The 16,015-nt window shown below is 35.2% G+C and overlaps 1 protein-coding gene across 1 annotated transcript; it reads left to right on the top strand.

Moving 5' to 3' along the window:
• The first annotated feature begins 9,743 nt into the window (after positions 1-9,743).
• Positions 9,744-14,473, top strand: LOC132171997 (nicotinamide adenine dinucleotide transporter 1, chloroplastic). Its single transcript, XM_059583415.1, has 9 exons — positions 9,744-10,194; positions 10,367-10,462; positions 10,712-10,818; positions 11,608-11,656; positions 11,824-11,933; positions 12,780-12,874; positions 12,965-13,053; positions 13,194-13,288; positions 13,967-14,473. Exons 1-9 carry the CDS (start codon positions 10,125-10,127, stop codon positions 14,201-14,203), a joined length of 948 nt encoding a protein of 315 aa, XP_059439398.1. The 5' UTR covers positions 9,744-10,124; the 3' UTR covers positions 14,204-14,473.
• The last annotated feature ends 1,542 nt before the right edge of the window (positions 14,474-16,015 follow it).

Here is a 16,015-nt window from a genome sequence, read left to right as displayed (position 1 = left end):
GAGAAGACCTGGAGCTGTTTGCTATGGTAGCAAAAGGAATATGGAAACGACGAAATGATGTGGTGCACGGGGAAGTTTTTTCACACCCTAGTGTTGTAGCAAGGCTAGCCATTGATCAGCTCCAACTATACCGTAAGGTGAACGAGAAACAGGGGGAAGCTCCTGATTGTCCTATGCCGACTCGACAAAAATGGGAAGCTCCACCGGCAGGGTATTTCAAAATTAATTGGGATGTTGCTATCAACGAAGGTGAGCAAAAAATGGGAGTGGGGGTTATCATTCGAGATGAAAAGGGCAACACCATGGCAGCTTTAAGTGAACCTGTAATGGCAATCCATGAAACTGCCTCAACTGAGGCAATGGCTGCTCTACGGGCTGTGGAATTCAGCAAGGAGGTTGGAATTTTTGATGTGGTACTCGAAGGGGACTCGCTGCAAGTGGTGAAGGCGATCATTGATCCCCAAAAAAGTTGGCTACGATATGGGCAGATTATTGATGATATCAAATGGGTTTTAGGGTCTCTAAACAGATGGAATGTTAGACATGTGAAGAGAGAGGCCAACATAGCAGCCCATGGTTTAGCCAAATTTGCAAAAAGGACTTCAGAAACTCATGCTTGGGTGGAGGAGCATCCTAGTTGTATATCAGATATAGTGATTTTAGAGCAGATGGCTCTATCTTTGTAAGGCTTAGGCCTGATTTTCCCATTTTATTTGAATGAAGAGATTACCATTTCAAAAAAAAAAAAAATGAAATAATTAAAAGATAAATATTATTTTGTATTTTTCGAGCATACTCACCTAATGACTAATGTTTCATGCTCAATTAGTCCCCAAGAGGTAGCTCATGCTTAATGAAGTGGGGGTCACTAGTTTCAATCTCCCTCCTCTCTCTTGTGCGAACATGTCAACAAAAAAAAAAAATGCCATGCCCAATTCACCTTAAGATCAATCTTAATTAAAAAAATAAAAATTAAAAAAATTAAAAATTAAATAAAAAAGAAGAAAAGAGGTGAATTGAACATGCCACTAATTAAAAATGAAGAATAAAATAGTGGGGTTCTATTAACCTATGTGTATTATTAAAGCCTGATAAATGCGTGTTTAGTCTATCTATATATGTAGTGTTAGTGTGACTATAATTTTTTGTCGTTGCTTGTATTAATATATTTATCTTTTGCGTGAAAAGAAAGAAAAGCACAATTTTTTTTTTCTTTGTATTTTATATTTTGATTGTGGCATCGTAAAAGTTAATCAAATATAAAGTCTAAATATGTAATAAGTTATATTCAATGCTTGATTTATGTGTTTCGCATTACCCATGGGTTTTGACTATAATGGGTGGTATATTTGGCTAACAACTTAGAAAAATGATGTGAAATTTGATACTCTCATGTTTAAATATTGAGAAAAACTTTTAGCATGATCATCCTGATCACACCCATTTTACAGTCTCCAATCAATAAGCAACACATAAGTAAAAATATTAAAAAGTGTACAAAAAGAAGTTTAACTAAAATACACTAGATTTTAAGATGATAAAATTTCTAAAGGGTTAACCTTTCACCTCTAAGTTTTAGTTTTGAATCAAAAAAGAGTTTTGAGACATTAGAAACGGATTTTGAAGCATTATAAACAGGTTTTGAGGCGGGTTACGGCCGGTGGGATTTGAGGCGTTCACCACCGGCCATACCTGCGTGGGTCTAGCCTGGGTCTTGTTGGCTACGGTTTTTTTTTTTTTTTTTTTTTTTCTAATTTGGTGTTATTGTTCTCACTTATTTTTTGTATTTTTCTTAAATTTATGATGTGTCACATAGTAATTGGAAGCTGTAAAATAGGTGTTATCAGGATGGATCTGACAATAGAGGCTCTATTAAATATTATTAAGATAATATCAAATGAATGGGTTATTAATAAATAAATAAATAAATAACGGGATGAGACTATTTCCACAGCACAACCTCTTTAAGGGTATTCACATTTCACAGCTTAATAAACCTTTCAATTTTAATTTAAACGAATAAATAAAAAAAGAAGTAAATAAATAAAAACCTTTCAATTTAAACAAACATTTTACCTTTTTAATATCCGTTGGCGGCTTCATTATGATTGAATTACTTGGTGGTGTTTCCATCAATATACTCGATCGATTGCTTTGATATTATAGAGGCAACAATAAGGACAAAGTTTTCCACTAATTTAGTTTAGAATAATAATATTTTTTTTTGTTAATTTAGTCTATTAGATTGATGTTATTCTTATATTTTTTAACAAAACATTTAATTTTTTTAGTAATACTATATACTATATTCAAAGGTTAATTGAGTTGTCAGTCAGCATTGTGAAATAAAAATGTAGTTCTAACATTACTCTTAATTTTACATGTAATTTTAAATTGCACCTCTCGGACTGGGGGTGGAAGTGGAACTGCATTGAGGCCTCAATGTATTTTTAAAAGTATTTTCATAATCGTTTCAAAATCCAAATTTTGCCCCCCCTTTTCTTAAAATTTTTACACCATACCTAATTTCAGTTCCACCCACCACCCTAACCAGACCTTGTGAGCAAGGTTTTACCGTTATACGGTCATAAATACACTTTAAATTAATCAGTAGTGCTAATTGTAGAGCACATTATGTGAAGAAAAAAGAGAGAAAAGAATTGAATAACTTCACTTAGGATTCTTAAACTACTACGCGTTTTGAGAAGATCTTCTAAATTTTAGAAACTATTAATTTCACTTTCCTGAACTTTCAATTTGATGCAATTGACCTCATCCGTCAATTTTTGCTATTAAACCCTAATAGAAACTAATACAAAGACTAAATTACTCTTCAATTTTTTGTTTTTTGTTTTTAATTTTAAATTTGAAATATAGAAGTTTGAGGGGTATAAATTGACGAATGGGGGTATATTCCATCAAATCGAAAGTTCAATGGTTAAAATTGAGAAGTTTTAAAATTTGTTTTTCAAATCGCGGTAGTTCAGGTTCTTTGTGAAGGGGTGGGTGACTTTAACTAAAACCTAAACCTAAGGCTGTAAAAGTCAAGCCCATAGTCTGAAGCTTCGTCTACTGTTGAACCATTGGTGTTAGACGCCAAGGACTCAATGGCACCTGCAGAGCAGGCTGTAGCTAGCTTCCATGCCTCCACGTGAAGCTTCACCAACATTGAATTCCTTCTCCCATTTTCATGTGCTTCCCAACCATTCTTCATCAACCACTTCATCTGGGTTCTCTCAAATCTTAAATTTTTTTCATGCTTTGGTGTTGGATCACAATCAGCTGCAAGTTCTTGTTTTGTGATTCTGCAGTTATTGTTTCTTTCCACTAAAACAACAAATCTTTTTCAATGCTTTTGCGGTCTAGGTTGTCTAGTTAATATTATTTAACAAATTAATATCTAATAATTGAAATATCATAGATATATAATACAAGCGTTACTCCTTTCAAAATCATGGTCCACACACCTTCACACTTTGAAGACATGCACCGACAGGTAAGGGTATTATGGGAACTGAGACAACGAAGGCAAGAACAATGGCATGGCCCATGATATTTCCACTAGCAGCCAGTAAAGCTAATTGTAGATGTTAAAATGTTGACACGTTTTTTTTTAAATTTGAGTACTAAACTCTTATTAAAAAGAGTTAAACAGTGAGTAATGGACTATATATCACATTACTCCAATCAAAACAACAAAACAAAATTTAAATAAGAAGATATATTCTCCATATTTTTAGAAAGAGAATAACTTTAATTAAGTTGTAATATAAACTATGTATTTTGCACCCTCTAATAGGAAGTAAACATTTCAACTTGAAATTCCAAAAAATAGTATAACTCTTCACATCAAATAATTTTTCTTCTCTCATAATTATCCTACATTAAAACCCTAGAAATAGAGTAGCATAGAGAGAGCATAATAGAGTGGGGGGAGGGAGTTACGACTCCCTCCTCTCCGCCCCTTTTCTCTTTCCCCCTTCCCCCCTCCATTTTCCTGACTCCACCATAGATCGATCAGGACGCATGTGTCAATGGTCCTCAGGGTGCTTTTTAGCGGCGTGTGGCTGACCGGCGATGGCGCGGGGAACATGAGATGGAGTTGGGATTTTGTTATTGTATTTTCGTTGATTTTAAATAAGAATATATTCTCTCTAGATCAGCTTTTAGAAACGATCTATGAAATTCTGGTCTGTCTTTTGTTTTCTTATAGTTCATTTTCTGGAAGCAAACTATAGACCGATGATGGAAGAGTTATCAAGCATAAAGAAAAATTGTCACTATGGTAAAGGTAGCGAAGGTGATTGCGATTGATAAAATACTAGTAGCGGAGATTAAAAAAAAAAAAAAAAAAAAAAACCCAGGGAATCAAGAACTTGGTAGCGAATAGAGACGTAGTTTGCCAGAATTTGTTGTAGATCTGAAACTGATTGAGACGGTGACTTTTCATAGATATTGTCTTATAATAGCTCGAGATGCTATTGTGTATGTCATAGATAATGTTTGAATTGTGAAGATTTCAAATTATATCTAAAAATAAAAAATAATTTTTCTTCTCTTGCCAAAATACCTTATAGACAAAATATTCATCGATAAAACCACATTATTGGTTGGTTTTGGAGACTCCAATGTTGAGGGCTTGAGGTAGGTGGGGATTCGGTGGTGGGTGTTACCGTGTTGGATTAGACCGAATGAAAAAGTCAATGAAATTGATTTGAAATTAAAATATAGTGTTTTCATTTCTATTGTATTTGATATTTTCAGCTAATGTGTCAAATTTTTACATCATATCCTAATAAAAAGGACTCTAAAAAAGAAATGGGAAACATTATTATGTAATTAATGATCACTGTAGGGCTATAATTGTCCTATGATAACTCGACAAGTTAAAAAACAATCTACTTCGTGAGCTTCTCTGCAGGCCATTTAAAAGCTTCTCTAACTGAATTTTTCTTTGTATTTATTAAATTTTGGACAGAATTTTTTTTCAAACCAAGTTGAAAGAATTTTTTCCAAACCAATTTATAAAAATGACAAGTGACCAATTCTTTTAATAGCATGTAAAGATTCACATGATTTTTTGATAAAATTTATTTCAACTTTATCCCTACTATTAAAAAAGCATGTGATTTTCACATGCTCAAGGGACACATATTATTTTTATAGATTGGGTTAGAATAAATTCTTCCAACACAGTTTAGAAAAAAACTCTACCGTAGATTTTTCAATTTATTTTGTTTACCTAAAAGAAAAAAGAATGGTGGTTGAAAATTTTATAAAAATTAGTATCCTTTCATACTTAAAGAAAGAGAGAAAAGTAAGCTTAAGAGCTTTTGCGTAAGGGATTGGGATTTTAATGAGAAGTTGATTAAAATAATCATATATTCAACCTAATTGCTTTATGGATTAAAATTTGTGTCGACATCAAGGCCACATTTGAAGTACAAGAAACCCTAGTTGTTAGCATTGTAGTCGGGATCGGCTCACCTTCGGTTTGGGTCATAGAAATTTTGATCAGTTTTGATGTTCAGATTTTAGCAATTCAGAGAGTAAATGTGAAAGCGTTTTTATATGACTCACATGTTTGAGCAGGTTTCAAATTTATTATTTAAATTGCTAACTGCTACACATCAGTTTAGTAAACTTTTGTTAATAAAAAAGTTAATATTCCTGATATTTCTCTTAAAAGTACTTAAATCCCTTAAATTATAGAGAGAATCCTGTTAGTGCAAATTTGAGAAACAAATTGTATAAAAAATAAAATGATAATTTTACCACTGAAACGGTGCCGGATATACCAGGTTGTTATTTGTTAGGGTTAAATACCTCAAACCCCCCTAGGGTTTACTAACTTTATTTTTTTCCCTCCTGTGGTTTTATTTTTATCACTGGACCCCCCCTGGGGTTTTGATAAATGACCAAGTTAGTCCATCCGTTAGTTGACTGTTATGACTGACATGTGGACCAATCAGATGTTGACACGTGGCACCTATTAAATTTTTTTAATTTTTTTTAAATTTTTTAAAAAATGTATTTTTTTTTTAAAAAAAAAAAAAAAGAAAAGAAAAGGAAAAAACTGGGGGTGGCTTTGGCCATGGGGGTGGCCCAGTTTTTTCCTTTTCTTCTTTTTTTTTTTTTTTTTTTTAAATACATTTTTTTTAATTAAAAAAAAAATTAAAAAAATTAAATAGGTGCCACGTGTCAACATCTGATTGGTCCATGTGTCAGTCCTAACGGTCAACTAACGGTCAACTAATGGATGAACTAACTTAGTCCTTTATCAAAACTTCAGGGAGGGTCCTGTGATAAAAATGAAACCCCAAGAAGTAAAAATAAAGTTACCAAACTTCAGAGGGTATTTACTATTTAACCCTATTTGTTAATTGACACGAGCGTAATTAATGACAAGTGATTAGGTTGACCGCCATTAATTCGAGACACTGACCCATCAATTACAATAAAGGATTCAAGAGTCATGTTGCGTGGAAGTAGTTGGCGTGTTGCATGCAATCACCAACCCATTCAACCATTTTTTTTTTTTTTAAAAAAAAAGGTTGAAATGAATTAATTTAATTTATTCTATTAAATAAATGTTTTTTGTGTGTGGTTTTCACATATAATTTTAGTAAAATTGATGAAACATGTGAAAATCACGCCCTTTAGAAATTTAAATACATACGTCAATTTAATATATCAAGTTAAAAGAATTTTTTTCGTCTTAATTTTTAAGAGAACTTTATTTAACAATATATATATAGATTGAATGTCAAACAAATATCAACTTTCATAACTTTAATTAAATAGAATTTATTAGTCTATTACCTACACGTTTTTTTTTTTTTTTTATTTTTATTATTTTTTTTTTCAGCTTTTCTTAATGAGGATAACTTCTATAAAAGAGTTGGTGTAAACCAGCTCTTGTGCCCACCAATAAGAATAGACCACATAGAATTATTGCACCGTTTCAAATAGGCACAAAAACACCGGATTATATAGGTTTTTCTATTTTTTTTTTTTTTTAAAAGAAATTGCAAGAGGGCTGAGAGTAGCTACCCAACCCCTCTGGGGTGGCCAACGAGCCACCTTGTATGGGCAGAGTTGGCCCGCGCGGGCCACCCAAGCAGATCTAGGATGGCTCTTCAGCCATCCTAGATGGGTTGGGAGTGGCCGTGCAGCCACCTCCGCCCATATGGGGTGGCTTGCTAGCCACCCCAGAGGGGCTGGGTTGGTGGCGAGCCACTCCTAGCCCTCTTGCAATTTCTTAAAAAATAATAATATTAAAAAATGGAAAAACTTATATAATCTGGTGTTTTAGTGCCTATTTGAAATGATGCACTAATTCTAGGTGACTTATTCTTATTGGTGGGTACAAATGAGCTGGTTTATCCTATTTCTTAATAAGTCAATTGGCATGTCTAACAAGAAAAGAATTGCCAAGTTATGTGCGTCTTCGCAAATGTTTAAGTAATGTTCATTATTTTTTTTTTATTCTTTTAAAATTGATGAATTTTAAAATTATTATTAAATTTTAAATAAATAAATTATTAAATTTTGATTTAACGATAATTTTAAAATTTATTTTAACTTTGAGAGGATGAAATTAATATGTACTCAATTTTGGTAAACAATGTTTCCAACAATGGCATTCTTTACAATTTTCGTATAATTTTTTTTTTAATATATTTATAGTTAACAATTTTTAAAATATTTATATATAATGAATAACACTAATTAGATTCGCATATAAATTGGGTGATGAAACGTGAGAGTTGGAGTTATAAATATGTGTTCTTTCTAAGTTCAAATACAGAATTACACAATATTTTTTGGTGTTTTTTCTTTTAGATAAAATAAGAGATTATAACAAACAATAAAGGGCTGGACAACCAAACAATAAACCCCAAAGCGACCCATCAGTATGAGTAAACAAAAAGAAAAGGCAATGCATCAAATGAATGACGCGAGCATATGCTCTATTGGTATGAAGACCAAGAAAGTTGGCCACCAATTAAGGAGGTTTGTTATGTGTACCAAAAATGGTACACCCAAGAGAACCGTTGCATCACACCTGAATGACAGCCATAACAACAATAAAGAAAACACTGAGGAATGATTCAAAGCCTACGGAAAGAAATTCCAACACAGAAACACAAGAAAAAACAACAAAATGCAAAACCTAGAACAAACTAGACACAAATTGCATCGAACAATGGAGGTGCATCGGAGGTGGAGGCGGATATGGATGAGGCGAACATTGGAGGTGCAGCATCGACGAGGACAGCGCGTGGGCTGCACGCGCCTGCGAGTGAGATCTACTTGCAGGCGTGTGTTTATCACGCTTCGGCTCGTAGACATCTTATGGGGGTGGTTCTGGCAGCAAACACCCAGGAACAAGGTGGAGACATGCATGTATGGCGGTGGCTTCTTGAAATGCATAGTCGGATTTTGAAAAAATCAAATCTAAAAATTCCAACAAGGGAGCCGATTCGAAGCTATGAGTCGCCGGTGATGCCAGTGAACGATGGATTCACAGAGGAGGATTGGGCGATGCAGTTATTGAAAAAAGAAAATACGACAAAGATATGTAAGATAAGGCCTCCAAAGAAGCAGATAGAGCCTCAAAAGAGATGAATTTAACCTCAAAAGAGGCGAGAAGGATAGGGAGAGGTAGAGGGAGAGGGCGGGAGGAGGAGGAGAAGGAGAAGGAGGAAGGAGCCAAGGCTCCTTCCTCCCATAGCAGTCGTTGGAGGAAGACTATGGATTTTGGAGGAGAGAGAACAGAGAGAAAAGAGAAGAACCGAGTTTTATCTCGGAGGCCTGCTTTTATCTGATATTTCTAAGGTTAGTTAAGCAATAGTCGGATAAGTTTCAATTACCAATAAATTTTCACAAACATGTTATGTTAACAAAAATATAATTGATAGCACGCTGATAGTCTAATCAAAGAGACCCACAGAGTAATACAAAACATGCTAAGTTGATTCGTCGGAGGTACTAGCGAGGAGCACTCTGATGTTTAAACAACTAAAATTATTGAAGGGAATAGAAAACAAGAAGGCGACGAATGACTTAAAAACTTATTAGCTACAATGGACTCCTATTTATAGGGGATAGCATAGCAATTTAAGGTACGTGGGATCATCCGGTTGGGGACCAACCTGTTAGTGCAAACTGTCTTGCTTAGGCGTTCGACTTCCTATTAATATTGACTGTCCCTCTTGGGCATCTAACCTCATGGGCGCGAAACATACATAGTTGTTATGACACCGATAACGGGCGACAAATATTGTTCTTCATAAACTGTTGTCACACTGATCTTACTGTTTTTAGTAACAAGTCTTTATGGGTGTTCCTTTTATTTGTTGTAAATAGACAATTAAGAGTTACAATTCTTTCACAATGCACTTAATAAGCTGGGAGCTGCCGCTCGACGACTCCCTTAGGGGGGAGAGGGGCCAACCCGACAACATTGGTTGTCGGCTGTTGACGGGCACAACCCAACTTGGAAAATGGTATCACCAATTTGTTAACAAATTAATTTAAAATTCATATGACATACGATATCATCAATGTCTTTAAGGTAGTTACATTCTAGTCCGTCGTCATGTTGTTCCCTGACTCTTTTTCTTTCTTCTTTGTATCATACACCAATCAATTAAATAGACAAATAATTCAAATTTATAAACAAATTAATCGCAAAGAAAATTTACACAAAAAAATTAATATAAATCCAAAAAGTCTACGCGGTTTCCGCTAAAAGAGCATCGTTTCACACGAGGGCCTGGTCATATTTGCGGCGACCCGTCCGGTAAAGACCTTTTGTCGGTGGTGAATTGGCGTTGATAAAGATAGGAAGGAAACTGCGAAGCCCAAACCCCCACGTGCGTGCCCGACCCGCTTTACCACCAAACCAATCTAAATTATTGAATATTTGTAATTTTGTAGAATATACACAATCTCATGGACGAACTGAGTTCTCGATCTTATCGCTGAAGCTGCGAAGCCCTAGCTCGGACCGGTTCGCTTGGCCATGCGACTCTGGTTCTCTACGATCGGCCGCATCCTCTCTAGAGAGGACTTCTTTGCCTCCGCGAATTCTCGGGATTCTCGTGCGAAAACCCGCGATGCCGGCCGATCCGCATGGCCTTAGTCCCAAGTTTCTCCTCTGCAACGCCGGCGCCGGCGCCGCTGCCGGTGCGTCTGATTTCTTCCCTCGTTCAGTTTTTGTTTGGTTCCTGAGAAAGTCGAGGAAAATAACAACGAGAGAATGTGGAAATTCTCGGTTTTACTCGGTCAAAGTGTTGAAAGCTTGAATTTTCCTTTTGTTGTTTATTTTCTGTCTGAAAAATTTTGGGGTTTGGCGCAGGGGCTATTGCTGCAACATTCGTGTGTCCTTTAGATGTGATAAAGACTAGGCTCCAGGTTCATGGGCTACCTCAGCTCGGCAATGGGAGTGTTAAAGGTATGCCCTTTTTCGCTTTGGGTTTGTGTCTGCCAATAAAGATTACTGTAACATTTGGGGAATCACTTGGTATATTTTTTAGTAGTTACAAGGTGCACGTTGTTGCTGTTGTTGTTTTTTATTTTTTATATTTTATATTTTATATTTTATATTTTATATTTTTTTAAATGAATTTCATTGAGCATTATTGATGGAATTGTATAAGGTGGGGTTTCTATGATGTGACTTTCTTCTTTTTTGGTGGATCAGGTAGTGTTATAGTTGGTAGTTTGGAACAAATATTTCACAGGGAGGGGTTGCGAGGCATGTACCGTGGGCTCGCTCCCACTGTGCTGGCATTACTTCCTAACTGGGCGGTAAGTACTCTTTATGCTTTAGCTTTAGCCTTGTGGAGTTTTTCTTTTAGGTATTGCTTTTTCCTTTTTTAATTGGGTGTTAGTTGAGAAATTTGAGAAAATAATATATCTATAAGTTCTGCAAATTGTGTGATTCAATTCAATTTTCTGTATGATGCATTGAACTTGAGAAGCATAGTACTATCTGCACATGTTTTTCACATAGCTACCATATAGTACACTTGGTACACCATCTACATGAGAGCTATGTTTGCTCACTGGTTCAAAATTCTCACAACTTGGTCAAAGTTGCATTTTTTTCTTTCTTCCCATTTCAAGTTCGTACTAAAGGTAAGGGTATAATTACTAGCCTATGATAATTGAGTAATTCTTGAAGTCCCTCTTGTGTCCCTCTAAAAATGAGATGACTTTTAAAATCATTATTTGATTAAAATCTAATAATGATCAATCACAAGCCTAATGGTGATTTTAAGAGCGACATCATTTTTTGAGGGACATAAGAGGGACACAAGGACTTCTAGCATTACTCATGATAATTGTCTGAATACAACCGAGCAATGGAACTGATGTGTGCAAAGAGAGAATATTATTTGGTCGCTGTATAAAGAAACAGTGATCTGTGCATGAGCATCTTGTTTTGGGTTTTGGTTTTGATAGTTTCTTTTGTGGCTCCTAGATTATTCAGTCTGTCGCTCATATTCTGCCTGGCTTCTCTAGAGTCTGGAGAATCGTCTCAGTTCATTTAATTATATATATTTTTTGCATGACCCAGTATTGTACTTTTTGCAGGTTTATTTTTCAATGTATGAGCAGCTGAAAAGCGTTCTTTCTTCTGATGGTTAGTTTGTGGCCTATTTCTTCTGTGACTTGAAATGTAGGATAATTTATGGTCAAACTTGTCCCTAGGAATATATTTCCTTTTTAGTTTCCGTACTTGAACTTATTATCTTGTTGTACCTTCATGTTTAGTTTTTACTGATATTTTTGGCTGTGTTCCATGTGTAGATGAGAATCATCATCTTTCAATTGGTGCTAATGTGGTAGCTGCTTCCGGTGCTGGAGCTGCAACATCCATTGCTACAAATCCTCTTTGGGTTGTGAAGACAAGGCTTCAAGTGCGTCTCTCAAGTACCATATGCCTTCATTCAGCTGTAATCTAATTAATGTTATCACATATGATGAAAAGATACTAGGATTTGGGATTCTACTTAGCAAGCCATACAAACTAGTATTGATTTTTTTTAAGGATTGCCCATAATTTAGTGCTTGTTGTTTGCTGTATTGAAGAAAATTTTTCCTTCTTAGTGTCTCTCTAATTATTACTGATTTGAGCAGTTGCAGCTTTAGGATTATCTTTCAATGCTATCATACCATGCCACAACTAGAAGAGGAAGGAATAATGAACTTATTCTGTTATTATTGTAGTTTTATTCTTTGTTCTTTCGATGAATAATCCCATTAATTAGCAAATTCTTAGACTTGTGGTACAAATTGTTTAGGAATACTTCAAATATCTACCTGAATGATGTTTGTGCAAGATAACTGATTACTATGAATCAATCATAATAGAAAATGAAGAGTAAAAGTAATGAAGGTGGGAATGTAAGATTAGATGATTTTTGGCTGCACTGAAGGACCTAGACTGTACCACTGAGGAATAATTATATTGACAACAGAGCAGTTATGGGCAGACTTATGACGTTGATTAATTCTTGTCATGGATGGTCATCTGTTGAAGCCATATTTTGCAACTAAATAGAAAAGATTAGTGTTTGTGAAATTTTACATACCCATCCCTCATTTCATCATCATCATCATCATCATCATACGTTTTTCATTTCATTCTTATAGTCCAATATGAGTACAACCATTTGCTCATTTTCTGTGCAATGTTTTTTTGGGTTAGAGTTTGTGCATAAGGTGAAACCTTCAAGCATTACTTTGTCTCTTATTCCCTGCAGACTCAGGGAATGAGGCCAGGCGTAGTACCATATAGAAGTACGTTGTCTGCTTTGAGAAGAATAGCTCATGAGGAAGGCATTCGTGGGTTATACAGGTTTGTAACTTCAATCATTTATATACCATATTAGTCATCACAATTTTATTGCAAAAAGGATCTTAATGGTGCTTGTCTTGTTTTTAACAGTGGTCTTGTACCTGCTTTGGCTGGTATCAGTCATGTTGCTATACAATTCCCAACATATGAGAAAATAAAATTCTATTTGGCCAGTCGAGGTAATAGTCTGCCTGTTTTTAGTTCTCCTTGAATTTTTAAGGAAAATTCTCTTTTAGTCTCATGTACCTAACACGGGGAAAAAATCAATTTTGATTAGATGTACCAAAATATTCATTCTAATTTGATGTGATTGTATCAGATAATACGACGACGGATAAACTAAGTGCACGTGATGTTGCTGTTGCTTCATCAGTCTCCAAAATATTTGCTTCCACATTGACATATCCACATGAGGTAGGATATCAAATAATGTTGAGGTGTAATTTAAATTTTTTGTGGTAAATATGTGGAAATTTCATTTACTTTAAGAATGTACTAGTTGCCAACTGATTAAATTCAAATTTTACTTTTACAAGCGATAGGGGCTAAATGTTGTTATTCTTAATTTCTTCATAAGTTGCTTGCCGGATCGGGCACCTTTTCCCCTAGTTATCACCAGAAAAGCAGAACAATGCTGTTTACTGTTAGAACAAATAACACCGTACCCCCTTATATTTATTATCATAATCATCATGGGTTTCTTACTTTCAATAAATCTATATTGGCTCTCTGAGTGGAGTAAAATTTTTATATCTTTCTATTGTAAATGCCCATGTTGTCATCTAAAGCATGAGAAAGGATGGTTTTACTTATACCAAGTATATCCCATGCATAGTTTATCCTCCTCGGACCTGAACGTGGACTGGTTTTTATTTGTCATGCTTTTCGAATGATGAGGCTTTAACTAATTAGGAAACTCTATCTCATGTCATCAACTCTAGCCTAATCAAACCGACTTGGGGAGGGTACAACAATCCTTTACCACTCTGTTCTCTATTAGGGCTTACTACAGTTCCTTTGGTCGCTGCATATTCTCTGACTAAGTGATCATTGCAGCATATGTCATAATTAAGTCTCACATAAATTTTGCAGGTTGTACGCTCTAGGCTTCAAGAACAAGGCCATCACTCTGAGAAGCGGTATTCTGGTGTAACTGATTGTATTAAGAAAGTATTTCAGCAAGAAGGCATAGCTGGTTTTTACCGTGGGTGCGCTACCAACCTTCTGAGGACTACACCAGCTGCTGTTATCACATTCACTAGCTTTGAGATGATTCACCGGTTTCTTGTTGCTCTTTACCCTCCCGATCCCCAGCCTCACGCATTGTAAAGATTGATTGCACTGAATTGAGGATATAGGGAAGAAACTTGCATTACTACAGGCACTACTAAAGAGCCAACCTTAATGGTCTTGTTGTTGATGCAGTTTCTGATTTGTTTATGTATTTTAATTGATTTGGGTAGTTTTGAGCAACACCCATCATTCCCTCATCAAACTTCTATAGCATCAGAGGAGATTTGTGTTATACACCCTGATAATGATGAAAAGTGTTACAATGTAGTTCAATCAATACATTATTTTTCTCTGGGGACTGCTGAATGCCATTGTTCATTGAAATTGTAATTTACAATTTATTTGTTAATAGGCATCAATACTGGTATATTCAAGTGCTCTTTTTCTTTTATATCAAAGTAATTAGGACGAATTTTGTTTTTTCGCCCTTCCTGATTACATCTTTTTTGCTGGACTTGTTCGTCTAGATGTTTCCCTCATATACGTTTGAAGGCTGCCTAACTTTCTCTGACAACCTTCCTAAATCTCAATGGCAGCTTGCAGCTCTTGGTCTATTTATGCACAATGTTTTTCCCCGTTGGGTAGGCATTCTTTGAAGAGCAATGAATTCATTGAGCATTTGAGCTTTGTGATAGGGCCAATTCATATTATGTGATTACTAATCGCATCAAGTGCGGTTCTTGCGGTTAATCATTATCCACTATCTGTATATCAGGTTATGGGCGTTTTAGGCATACTTTAGTCTTTTAGGCCTCTTTTAGGTCTCTTATTTTAAGCAATTTTGAAATTAGTTTGGACTTGTCTTGGTGTTTTTTTAAGCCCTAACATCACGGCATGGGTGTGAGTATGTGAGATACGAGATGAGAGAAAAGAAAAAAACTTTAACCATAACCCAATACCAAATCCATAACGACGTCATTTTGCTAACGGCATCAACATATCCGAATAGTAGATAGAGAATAAATGCAGATAGTAGATAATTACAGTTAATATCCGCGAATAATAGATAAGAGAATAAATGCGGATAGTAGATAATTAGAGTTACTATCCACACGCATGTAAACCCCGAAGTTTCTGGTGCTTCATATTGACATGCCACTGAATTCGAATATATGGTCCGGTACAAGAAGTAATTGGGCCATATTATCTATTATGCCTAGCTAGCATTACTGCAGCGATAGGGCCTATTTTATACACGGTTTTTTTTTTGGGTTCTTTTCCCCTTTGAAAAGCAAGGAATTCATTGAGCTTTGTGATAGGGCTCAAAAACTGCCAAAAACGGGGGCTTTATCTCTATTCCTGAAGACTGAAACAAGAAGTGGGTGCTGAAAAGAATGTGGTGAATTCAGGTAAAAAATAAGGAAAGAATACTCTTTCAGCCCTCCGGCTCTAGTGTTTATCAAAGAGTAATATTACTCTTTACACCTATTCATTACACTCACATCACATGGACTAATGTGACATGTTTTAAGACTGATATGAATTGTGATAAATTAGTGCGAAAAATATAAGTACCATTTATCAAATCATTTTTTAGAGTTCAAAATCGATCAGATTGATTCTTAAGCAGTGACAGAACTATTAATAGACCAATGGGGGCTATGCTATGCCCCCTGTTTTCAAATTTTCTATTATTTTTATATTTTTTTGTCTGTTTATAAAATCGATATATATGTATTTTTAAGCTCAAAAATTAGGCTTGCCCATATAAAAAATAAATTTGACCCCTCCTTTATACTCTGTGCGCCCCATCAAATGAGAAATTTTGGTTCCGTCCCTGATATTTAAGGTTTGATCTATTATCAAATTACTCCTTCCGATTCACTCTCATTAATCCTTATCTTCCAG

Source organism: Corylus avellana, chromosome ca2 (genome assembly GCF_901000735.1).
Source record: "Corylus avellana chromosome ca2, CavTom2PMs-1.0".
In the NCBI taxonomy this organism is placed as follows: domain Eukaryota; kingdom Viridiplantae; phylum Streptophyta; class Magnoliopsida; order Fagales; family Betulaceae; genus Corylus; species Corylus avellana.
This window is presented reverse-complemented; position numbering and strand designations above follow the sequence as displayed.

Coding starts and splice junctions, on each gene's coding strand:
- LOC132171997 (XM_059583415.1), top strand. CDS start 10,125: ATGCCGGCCGATCCGCATGGCCTTAGTCCCAAGTTTCTCCTCTGCAAC. Junction 12,875..12,964: donor GGCATTCGTGGGTTATACAG/GTTTGTAACTTC, acceptor TGTTTTTAACAG/TGGTCTTGTACCTGCTTTGG. Junction 13,054..13,193: donor ATTCTATTTGGCCAGTCGAG/GTAATAGTCTGC, acceptor TGATTGTATCAG/ATAATACGACGACGGATAAA.